The sequence below is a fragment of the Dreissena polymorpha genome, chromosome 12, assembly GCF_020536995.1.
Source record: "Dreissena polymorpha isolate Duluth1 chromosome 12, UMN_Dpol_1.0, whole genome shotgun sequence".
In the NCBI taxonomy this organism is placed as follows: domain Eukaryota; kingdom Metazoa; phylum Mollusca; class Bivalvia; order Myida; family Dreissenidae; genus Dreissena; species Dreissena polymorpha.
Genome location: NC_068366.1, coordinates 50933362 through 50946054, shown reverse-complemented (window position 1 = coordinate 50946054; position 12693 = coordinate 50933362). Strand labels below are relative to the sequence as shown.

General features: G+C 34.3%; 1 protein-coding gene across 2 annotated transcripts; it reads left to right on the top strand.

The window, feature by feature from the left end:
* Positions 1–251: 251 nt before the first annotated feature.
* Positions 252–11740, top strand: LOC127854264 (otolith matrix protein OMM-64-like). 2 transcript variants are annotated; one of them, XM_052389331.1, is made up of 6 exons: positions 252–450; positions 1041–1189; positions 2755–2898; positions 7052–7162; positions 8014–8872; positions 10075–11740. In XM_052389331.1, exons 2-6 carry the CDS (start codon positions 1073–1075, stop codon positions 10638–10640), a joined length of 1797 nt encoding a protein of 598 aa, XP_052245291.1. In that variant the 5' UTR covers positions 252–450; positions 1041–1072; the 3' UTR covers positions 10641–11740. The 2 variants fall into 2 exon arrangements, with proteins under 2 accessions (XP_052245291.1, XP_052245292.1); XM_052389332.1 differs by having other exon boundaries at positions 8014–9153; positions 10075–10237.
* Positions 11741–12693: the final 953 nt, after the last annotated feature.

Sequence of the window (12693 nt, the reverse complement as noted above, 5' to 3'; positions counted from 1 at the left end):
GATGTGTTAGTTTTCTTTTCGCTGTAGTCATGAAACGTGAAACTTGAGACGAAAATTAACAACTGCGATGTCTAAGCTATTTTGCATAGTTTTAAGTGTGAAAAAACGATATTTTTTGCATAATTATCCTATTCATAGCTACTTTTCTGCGAAACGTTCTGCCTAACATATCTTTCTAAGCGCGTCTCCACATCATGATCTGTCAGGTGGTTATGACTAACTTACATAACGTTGCGCTTGAACATAGGCCCTCTGTGCGTCCCATATTGTCCCTGCAGTCATAAAGACATCTATTGTCTTACGTCACTGCGTGATGCGCGTATATGAACGTTTTCATGATAAACGATCTTATACGTGCGTTTTTACGTTAGAGAACTTCACCAATTCGCAGGGGGCGGATGGATCTTTGTTGCTGAGCTTCCGGATTTTAAACAGTTCTATATTTGTTTGGTAATTTGAATTGAATTCAATCTGGATTATTAAAAATCGGATCGGGTTTAAAACTTTTAAGCTTGTATTGTTGATAAAAGCGCTTCCTACTTTATTTTTTTATCACGATTAATAATTTAAAAAGGCTCTCAACAGTGATAGCATAAATTGCGCAATTTATTTGTAGAGCTTTCACGTCAGACATGCCTAGTGGAATACATTTTAGCTCTAATGTCTTCTTAATTTGAAAGCAAAGAAGTTTAAATAGATATAAACAAATATTATCACTGCAAACACGCTTGCATTACTTTCACATCATACACTGCAGGGCATACATATTACAAAGTTTTAAATTTTAGAATTCTGACAATATTCATATATATTAAACATTATGACAATGATTTGAACCGCACATCTGTCAAGTTTTTAACGTCGGAACTCAACTTGTCACTGTTTATGTCAAACAATCTGCAATATAAATTAACCGTTATTTCACGTCGCCCACTGAATACGTCAACACACTTTTTAAAAAACTAATAATAGCAATCGGCATTCGCATGTTTCCCTTTTCTACATGATTTTCCTTTTATGCTTCTTACGCGTTTACACAGCCCATCCGATCCGCGATACATAAAGCGCAAACATGCTGGGCAATGATGACTTCGGACAGAGCGCTTTAAGTGGCATCAGTAACATGACGTATGAGAAAGGAACATTACCTCGCACGTCGCCTGACGCCGAGAAAGGATTTAACTTCTACGTAAGCAGAGCTTAATTGGTGTTTTATTTGATTTAACTTCTATATACGCATTTGAATGTGCTTTGTCGACCAATTTTAAAACAGGTTCATATGTATTTTTGTTTACTTTCTGATTGTAGTCCAAATGGATCCTGACCAATCTTTAGTAACTATTTTTTAGACTTGCCCCAGTGATTTTTGTAAAATAATTATTATTAGCAGGTCATTATGTTTTCTTTGATTTAGAAGGTTAACCGTCCACCGAATTTACCAAAAAATACGTCGGAAAAAATCCGACTCAAATTCTTCATTTTTTCCAAAATCAGAAATCCACTAATTTACGTATACACGAAAATGTCATTTTTAAAATAAAAACACCAGCTCATGTCTTTGTATATCAATAATTTTACAGTCTTGAATAAACGTAAGGTCCGATTTACTTTTATACGAGACATCTGTTTATTGTTGATAGGATTAGAATGGTGACTAAAAGAGAAGGGAGTATCACTTATTACATTTTTAACATAATGCAATCTGTTTTACAGTGTAAATAGTGATATTGACTATGAAATGACCAGCATTGAAAGTATAATTTAAAGTTATAAATCTAATACTAGTAAAGCCGAGATCTAGAACATTCCCGGAATTTTTAGTTGACTATTTGCAATGTTGTCACTCAAACTTTGCTAATTAATATGCTTCAGATTGTGTTCTTTGTTCTATCATGTACTGTATAAGTTAAGAGTCAATTGCCTTAAATAAAAAGACCAGCGGATGTTAGCACAATTTTTTCATGATGATATTCCTGGAGTTGTGTTATTCCTTGGTTTCATTTTTCGACCACATCAGGGTGCAGGATCACGTGACTTTGTGGGGTTCTCAATCAAACGTTATTGCATGAACACACGCCGGCAATTGGGGTCTTTTTTTTAAATAACTTTTAAAACATTTTTTCTGAAGAAGTTCAAATGATGCATAAAAGATTTTTATGCTGCTTATGGCGGTGTGAAATACATCACAATTTCTATATTTAATAAGCCTGCGTTCTTTAAAAAAAAATCGGTATCTTCTGCATTTATTGTACACGGTTAGTGCATACAAGAAGTGTTTCTTGCAGTGTGTGCCGATATCTTAGGGTTTAAGAATAAATCCTTAATACGTCTGAAAACGGTGACACAATTTCACGCTGAAGGAAGCATAACCGTGCAGTACTGCTCATCGAATTTTCGAACAAAAACACAGACTTATCAAATGAAGTAATTATGATGTATTTCAAATTGCCATAAGCAGCATAAAAACCTGTCTAGTATGCACGAGTTGAAATTAAAAAAACAAACTGTTTTAAACAGTTATTTGACTAAAGCACCCCTTTCTGGGTGATCCTGCACCTTGGTTAAACTATAATACATTACGATTAAAAAAATATTGATGTCTTGAACAATCATGGAGTATACCTGCAAACAATTTATTGACCGCAGCGCTCGTAATTACATTGTTTATCGGGTTTTGGACGGGGTGATCGATCATTCAGATTATATTCGTTTCTTTTCCATTCTAACTTCTGATTAATATAACTTTTCTTTCAGGACGCAGTCTTGAAAGCGAACGCTCAAACTAAGAAATGGATTGCCTACTCCGTCGTTGTCGGGAGCGTGATTGTACTGGCGCTGTCGGGAGTACTCGTCGGTCTCTACTTGTCGGGAAATCTGAAGAACAAGGATCCCTTGCTGGTTGGTTTAGCTGTTTTTGTTGATTGAAAGAATTTATAGGTCGGAATCAGGTTTGTCTGACCATTTTGGGCAAAATGCCAGTTCGAGATGGATTTTTTGGAAAAAAGGCCACTGATTTGGAAAAAAAAATAATTAAATGTAACTTTTTACAATATTTCAAATAATCATAAGACACTTCTGTTATACATTTTTTTGTCGAAATTGGGGATTTCTTTTTACCATCATCATCATCATCATCATCATCATCATCATCATCATCATCATCATCATCATCATCATCATCATCATCATCATCATCATCATCATCAACATCATCATCATCATCATCATCATCATCATCATCATCATCATCATCATCATCATCTTCTTCTTCTTCTTCTTCTTCTGCTTTTGCTTATTCTTCCTCTTCCATTTCTTCCTCCTCTTCGAGATTATATTATTCTCCATTATCATTGGCAATTCAATGTATGATTTGTCAAATTCAAAGTCAATTTGTATGAAAAAACGATGAGACTTATTATTAATTATTTGATTGCTGTAGCTGTGTTTGACAAAGATGATTTACCTGTCTGGAAAACGTGCACGTATAAGTACGTACATGCACTTCTTTACCTTAGCAATACATCATGCCCGCATACAGAGTTCATCTTGATGGACACTGTCTCTGCAAGCGAGACCTTAATTGACCGTAAAATTACGGTTGAACAGTATGCGGTAATTATTTGTGCTGTTGCGGTTTGTCCATTCTGACCACCAACAACAAAAGAAGCAACGCAACGCAAAAAGTGTTCACTTAAATGCCTCATCAATTGCAATGTTGAAGATATCAACATCTATCAACGTGTTTAACATAGCAATACATACTAGATATTTATATTTTCGTTTGTAATGAAAAAAACAAAGTTATAAATAAATCATTTTGTGTTTTTGACAAAATTTTGACAATTAAATTAAAGATTTAGTTTTGAAAAGGCGCGTGAAGGCGACGAAATTAGTACTCATCAATAGGAACATATACATTTGAATAAGAATATATTCAGTAGGGGTAAACACAGTATTTTACCAATTGGTATCTTGGTCAGAGAACTATGAACATTACATGCAAGTAAAGTGACTTTTGCGCATGCGATGTATTTTATTCTGCAAAAATGATATTTTAAGTAGAAAAGTGTTATATGCGAGTAAAATCCTTTTGGTAAATGAGTGAACGTTTTAAAACAAAAGCAAAAACCATTTCAAAAACCGTGGCAGTAGCAGCAGCGACAACTAAATTAAAGAAGCGAAAAAAGCACAACAACCGTCAAACGCCATCATAAATTATTTGGCACATATCTGTCTTTCTTGTGGCCAAATAATGATACATTGTTATTTGGCTTATTCAATTTTTGTTCATCCTTGTACGTCTGTGTCACATGTTGACCGTACGTCATACGCCTTTCTAAATCATGGTTTGTCATTAATTGGATGTTCATTATATGCGTTTACCGACCCGCCGACCTAAGACAAATACACTATAAAGCATACGTGCAACGATTATTTTCTTGTTTGCCATTCAGTGATTATGAACTACATGACAGCCTACGACCATAAAACTGACGCCTGTCCAACGAAATCGCTAATTATATTATTGGACATTTGTTCTGTCAATCATGATCAATGTAATGCGTGTATTGCCGTCGTCAATCATCTTGCTTTGTTCTAATAGATAAATGTTTTTATCGTTTTATTGTCATCTATTAAGGGCGGTAGATGGTAGTGTTTGGTTAAACATGTTTTTTTTTTAATAATCTACGTCTTGGGTTAGCGTTCTTCGTTAATCTTTCAATTATGTGTTTTATTAATTTTTACAAACATCATGACTTTTTTATGTGTGGCGATTTTGCACGAAAATCAACTTAAATTAAAAAAGCTGTTAATTGTTTGTTTCGTTGTAAACGTATTTCAAACATATGTATATATTATCATCGATCGAACCGCAGGACTTAAATTTGCATAATTAAACCGATTTATTAGCATAGAACTTTTGCTTAGACTTCATTGGTAATTTACCAACACGATTATACAAAGAATCATTTAAATAATTGTCGACATCGCTGCATTTATTTTTAAATATAAACAAGCCAGTTTCTTTGTTACAAATATCAACAGTATTTTCAAAGTATAAGTGCGTAAAGATTGCCTTTTAGGTATTGTTCGCAAATAAACTGAACGTAGAGTTAACTATCATCTAACCACAATATTTACATAATTTAATGTTATTTTTCAACATAAAAATTTGAGTATAAACCATAAAAACATAAATGCTGTCATTTTAAACGAGACAATATACACTTGTTACACATACACCTCTTCTGACATTCTGAAATGTATTAAAATATGATGGATCGCCAGTGAATAGAAACATGTGATTAACAAGCAACTGACAGTAATATTTAACCGCTTTTATTGCGGCAATTAATCAACCACTTAAATCAAGTACACTTGTCAAATAACATCACGAATTTCTAGCATGAGGCGTCGAACGTGATCGGACTTTTTACGCAGAATATATGCGGAAACCATTTTTTTGCTGACATATATTCACTCGCTGACACAAGCGTGGACACCCATTAAAAATATTTCGTTGTTACCGCATTATATGCAATTGTAGAACTGAATGCCACAAATTTTACTGAATTATTATTGATGACATAACGTTTGGGCCATTAAAAATACACCTATCTTCTAAAAAATCAAATCGATTGTGGGTTAGAAAACATCGATATTTAAGTCGGATAGCAGTAATTACGACCAGACCGGACAAATAATGGTAAATATTACAAGGCGGTACACTTACTATTCAAATAACGCCACGTGATTACCTCCTCTGAATAAGAAAGCATATCGCGTTCGATTGAACGTTGGTTCCGACGATGGTTGAAACATCCGATAATTAAAACCTATCGGAAAACTTATAATTTACTGCCCGGAAAATTCGTTCAGTCTGACAAATTTGCAAACAGGAATCAATGTACATGAAGATGAAATTAAAATAATCAGGTCTATACAGAATTGAAACCTCTAAAAAGAATGGGTCGTTGTTATAAATCCTAACATTTTTATGAATCGATTGTTTGTCAGATCAACACAAACCTATTTATGATACTTATCAAGTCCGTTAAATATGCAAAAAATAATACACAGGGACAGGGACGACACTGTTTAATTTGTAGAACAAACGATATTGAAGATGAATATCATTTTATATGTTTGTGCCCAAGATACGAAACAATAAAAAAATATATCAAACATAAACAATATAACGCAATTAGTAAATACATATTAATTTTTATATTATAACTACTAAAATCAAGTACAAGAGCAGAAGAATTTCTAAAATCAAGTGACAGATATTTGATGTTTTAGGGGTGTTTGTACATTCATTTTACTAAATGAGTTGTCGTAAATATCATTTGAACGAGTGGCGGATGTACGGTAAAAAATATCAGCAGTATTTGACAATAACTAAAAGTAATCAATATCTTTCGCTAAATATATTGTTTGTTTAAAAAACATAACACGATTCATTCTTTATCAATTATTGACTTAAACGGCGTCATGATAGAAGTTCCGAATTATGTTTCGTTATTTAATTTTTCGATTTTGTTTTCACACTTGCTGGACTATTTGTAATGACGTAATCAAAGCGTAGCATACGAAATATCTAGTTGCTTGCGCGATCATCGTTATTAACATTATCTAAATCTCCCCCCCTCCTCCTCCTCTTTCTCCTCCTCCTCATCACGATTATCATCATCATCATCATCATCATCATCATCATCATCATCATCATCATCATCATCATCATCATCATCATCATCATCATCATCATCATCATCATCATCATCATCCATCATCATCATCATCATCATCATCATCATCATCATCATCATCATCATCATCATCATCATCATCATCATCATCGTGATTATTTTGATCACGACCACCACTATCATCATCATCAGCAGCAGTATTATCAACAGCGCTGCAGCATGTTCGTTATTACTATTGTCTGGTATTAAATACACTGTTAAATATTACACACAACAGTGAAAACATATCGCGTATACCAATTGTAGCATATTTATTACGCTGAATATGTGTATACTTTCAGAAAGTAGTGAACGACCCTGCCGCCTCCGCGGGTGACCGGAACGCTCTGACAGGGGGCGCCATGGGAGGCTTGAACGGCAAGAAGAGTCTTGATGGCAGTCTGAACAGCCTGGTAATTAACCAAGCAGGAGTGGAATATTAATTTTATTTATTTTATGCTTTCCGGTGGTTTATAGAGAAATATCAGTGGAATAAAACTGGTATTTCACTGTTATAAACAGTGAAAAATAACAGTGAAAAATATTGATATTTTTCACTGTTTGACTGTGAAATTACGTCATTTTTTCTAGGAAATGACGTCATAAAACCAGCGAAATTATCCGGTTTAACTCTTTTACCATGTAAATTAACGGTGAAAAGAGCATAAAATAAAAAGACAATTTGTTGGATTCGATTGAATATCGATTTTACTTCACTCGTTATCATAAAAAAATACATATTTTCACTCGTGGCTGCGCCACTCGTGAAATTATTATTTTATATGATCACTCGTGAAATAAAATCGATATTCCATCGAATACAACAAATATCTTCTATATAATAGAGATACTTGGTTTGACTAAAAATAAAAGAATGTGTGCTTTTTTCGTTTTCACCTGAAATCAGATGAACTACAAGCACAACATTAAGAACAACGGCTAGTATGTGGTCCCCTTACCAGGAGGTGCGCTAATAATATTTGGATGTTTCAGCCTGTTGACTTCTTTTTATGACCGTTCTTATTGAATATAAACAACACAATTCAAATCTCAATGAGGTATACTTTTTATAAGAACTTACATAATTATTTTACGTAAACATTTGTATAATGTGATGTCGTTATATATATATTGCTTACATGCACTTCGTGTTGTCTGATAAAGGTGATATTTTGTGCCATGTAGTTAAACATCCATAACGATTAAATTTTCATTTAAGTCTATCATCACTGTCATAGGTTGTTCATTTTGTTTTGTATGTTAGGGTGGTATAGCTCCATCCACTCCGGCACCGATCGACCCAGTGCTTCTGATGGCAGCCGCAGGCAGTGATGTTGTTGACAACGTACAAGATGCAGTCAGCAACATTGTTGGAACTCCCAAGGAAGTCGTGTCTAATGTGGTTGATAAAGTTAGCGATTTAGTTGAAACTCCTCGCGAAATTCTGTCCGATGTTGTAGATAACATCGGCGATGCTTTAGAGGCTCCTAGAGAAATGATTGAAGACACCATTGACACAATATCCGATGTATTAGAAGGACCATCAGAGGTTTTGTCGGACGTGGCCGATTCTGTAGGTGATATCTTGGAAAACGCACAAGATGCCGTAAGCGATGCGTCCGAAACACTGAACGACAGAGTAGAGGAAGTTGCCGATAATATTGGCGACATATTGGAGGACGGTCCATCATCTGTTTTGGAAAACGTAATAGAAAATGTATCAGACAATATTGAAGATTCTATTGAAGGCGCGTCAGATGCTACTGAAGAGATTGCAGACAATATCGAAGATACATTGGAAAATATTGTAGAACCAGACAGCATGGATGATGCTTTTGAAAAAATATTTGGCGATGTTGACACAAATAAGAATGCAAACTATAACACGATTGATGATGATAATGATGATAACACAGATGATGAAGATGATGATAATGATAATGACGACGAAACGGACGAGGAAGATGATGATAACGACAGTGATGATGATAACACTAATGACAATGACAAAAGCGTGTTACAACTAGGAGACGACGATAGAACTGATGATACTGACGATGACGATAATGAATTTGACGAAATTTTCGATGGCCTATTAAAAACCAAGTCTCTTCCATCATTGGGTAAATTGGTTACAAATAATGATGATTTAACAGATGATTTGGCTGATCAGTTTGAGCAAATATCTGACAGTGTTGAGACAGTAAAAGATGGCTTAGGCGATGCGTTAGAAAACGGCGCAGACACATTGAATGACATTGCTGGTGATTTAACCGATAATGTTGTAGATGGTGTGGAAAAAATTGTACAAACCATTACTAATCCAGGGGAGGTTTTGAGAGATTCTATTGGAGAAAGTGTTGACAATGTAATGGAAAACGCAGAAGATATGTCGAGTAGTTTGGTAAGCTCGGTAAATATTGGCATGGAAAATGTATTAGCATTGAATTCACTTAACGGCATATTAAATCCATCTCAAGATGTAGCTTCAGACGTTTCCGGAAGCATGCCTCAAATCCCTGGATTTGAAGGTGTTAGCTCGTATTCAAGCAGCTTCTTTGATAATAATGCATGGCATGAACCAATTTCTAATGTCAGAGAAAGCATGTCTCAAAGCGTCGGGGCTTCTTACACAGATGATGACTCAGACGATGATTAATTGAAGTGGAACTTTTAATGATCGCGTACGGTAGGTTTGAACCCTAGGTCACCAGAAAATGCTATTCTGTTCATACACCACGTTCTCATAGCACATCAACATGTATCTGAAGCAGCACTATGCACTTTGCATTCGTTACACTAAACGTTTTAAAATAACAGTAGTTCATCGATATGCATGTTTGTCAGCATTCCATTGGCATGGGTGGAATGAGGTTATATATCAAACTTACAAATGTGTTTGAGCATGTTTTTGGTGCTTGCTGTAAGCCTGAGGGGCATGCGGAAGTCTTATTTACGCTAAGCTTCATTTGTTGTCTGAACACTGTCATCGCATGCGCCGAATCGTTGATTGCACTGACGTTTGTTGCATGTCTTATCAGCGCTATGTTTTACGAGTCCATATTGTTACTGAAAATATGAATGTTGATTTTTATGAATGAACATAATGGCTAATTATATGCTTAAATGTATTTCTATCGCTGTACAGTTTTCGAGACGTATTCATTTATTTGATTATTTTGTATTACTTTAAAATAATTTGTTTATTTGTTTATTCGTTTATTATAAATAGTTTATATGTAATCCAAAACATGTTCGTCCATATGCATAGTAATTTGTTTATCTTAATTAATTTTTTTTTATGTTTCATGTTTGGCTTTTTCAGACAAAAATGTTGCTGATAAGTTAAGTCAATCAACATCGCTTACTGGTAACGACGAGCTAACGACTGATGAAGACAATGGGCCATTTTCCTCACATAATGTTGCAAACAGAGCGTCTCTACTGTCGATTCAAGCGGGCAGCGTTCCAGCTGACACAAGTTTTAATAGTGCTAACTTGGACTCGAGTACATCATTAGGCTTACGAGGAATGTTTGGAGACAGTCAAACTGGTAAAATGCGGTACCAAGCAGCTGTAACCAATCGGGCTTTATTTGCTTCGCAACCGGTCACAAATCAAAATATCAACATAGACATTCCGATGCCAGACTTTGGCCTTTCTGACACGACTGGTTTCCCCTCTTCTTCTGAGTGGGTGTTCAATGATAGGTCATTAGTAAATAGATTTAACTCACTTTTTTCATTTTTTGATACTGAACACACGACAACAGAGCAACCAATTGCTAGAACCGGACATTGGCAAACATCGTTTCCAACTCATTCTTTTGACCCGTTCAGTTCTTTGATGACGCATACGGCCCCAATATTTGATATGAGGCCTTTCACGTAAGTTCTCTTCAAGGATGTGTATTGTGATTGGAGAAAAGTAATATTTTACGATCTTGGTGAGGTGTAGCCGTTTGCAAACGGATTATGCAGTCGGGAAAGCCAATGGCATCGCAATAACGAACCTAAACATGTTTAAAAATGGTCTCCTCATAAACTTGTTAACTACGATCATTATTCACTGTCTTTCATCAGAACACAGTTACCAGTTGAGTTAAAATATATGCACGATGGTTTTTACTATAATTGTCCGAATAGTTAATGTTAACATGTAACATTTTCTAAGGTTAAAAGAGGATAATGATCCACTGCTCCAAAGTCGCTCTTGATACGATATGAATTGTACACTATTTCCGCAATGTTATATAATGTGCTTAATATATACACCGTTGTATTACAGAACCGTTCTTTATAACCTGTTTTATTTTCATCGAATGTTCCAGAATGTTGTATAATGTTTATTTAACAAAACCATTATTAAAATATCTCTAAAATCATAGTGGTTTCATTGCAGTATTGAATATAAGTGCTTTGTACACAGAGTTAATATCTGCAACGTTATTACTTTTGGAACAAAATAAGAAGCAATAAAGTCCTAACAACATGAGTTTTAATCGGGGTTTTAAGTCATATTTGTATAGAGTTTTAGCATTATTTGAATAATGTATGCATTTTGTGCTGCTCAATAATGTGAGCACATTAACCCAATGAATGAATGTTTATTCACAGTAATGATTGTTTATTTAAAAAAAACAGAATAATCAAAGAAAACATATTGCATTAAATAAATATAATGCTAGTATTCCTTCATTAGAATATTAAATCTAGTTGTCGCATAACTGTTATAAGCATGTGAAAATATTGTTTGTATGTGGATATCATTGATTTAATGCGCTCTGATTCATTCCGCATGCTTGAAATAACGGAAGAACACATAGTGCATGCTCAAAAACCTTTTTTTTTATTATAGTTGTCGTTGTTTTTGCTCGTATAACTATATTTTTGAGAATGTTATTTCTGTTGATTGCATCTTGCTACAATGTTACATCAAGCTTTGCGCGTGTGTTATTAATTGTCTCAAAATACAAACCTATGTTATTATTATATGGAATTGAAATGTTTATATGGTAAAGACATATTTCGATTTAAAGAGATACATTATAATTTTAGTGAAATATAGAGCTTTTTATATACTGTTATATATACAAATAAAAAGTGCTGGTCACTTGTTTGTTAATGGCATTGTTCTGCTTCTGACACTGATCACATTCATATAAGCATACATGGTTTTTGATGGAAATTTTGCCGATCAAAAAACTGTAGTTTCTGAGCGCAATCTCTCGTTGGTGGAGAATTATTTAAAAAAAAGCCAACATTATGTCCGACATCATATTGTAAAGACCTTTACTTTAACACATTTTGACGACGCGTATAAGGAATCTGGCTTTGTTTTGCGATTCAGAGACATGTAATTCATTAACAAATGTACAGATAAATAAATAAAAATATATGTATATATCAAATCGAGACGTGAAGCCCAATATAAGTTGTTACCTGGTAGAATGTAAACTGGCTTAATGATACGCAATTATATAAGTAGTTCCATTCGATTTTAAACAAATAGCTACTTACGTTGAACGTATTGTTTATCTATTATATGTTACTTAAGCAGGAGGTGTAGCTATTCAAGTTATCATTTTCAATATCAATGTTCCTTATACGTCTTGTGATTAAGGTTATCGTTTTATATATCAGTTAAAGTATAATTCCCTAAAATAAATTATAAATCTTCGCACTCACGTTCTTATATCCGACAACCGATAACGAGCTTTCGATCCCTTCTTTAGAGGCGCTAGGAAGATTTTTTATTAAAAATGACATTTCGTCCTTGAGTTACCCAAGGAAGGGGCTAGACAGGTTGTCATTACTTCTCCACAAAAATTCGAAACAAATACCCGCACAGCAAAACTAGTATTATGTTTCAAATCTTACACTTATCTCATCTTATTTTATGTGCAAACATTACAGAAAAACCTAAAACTTACTTTATGTTTGAA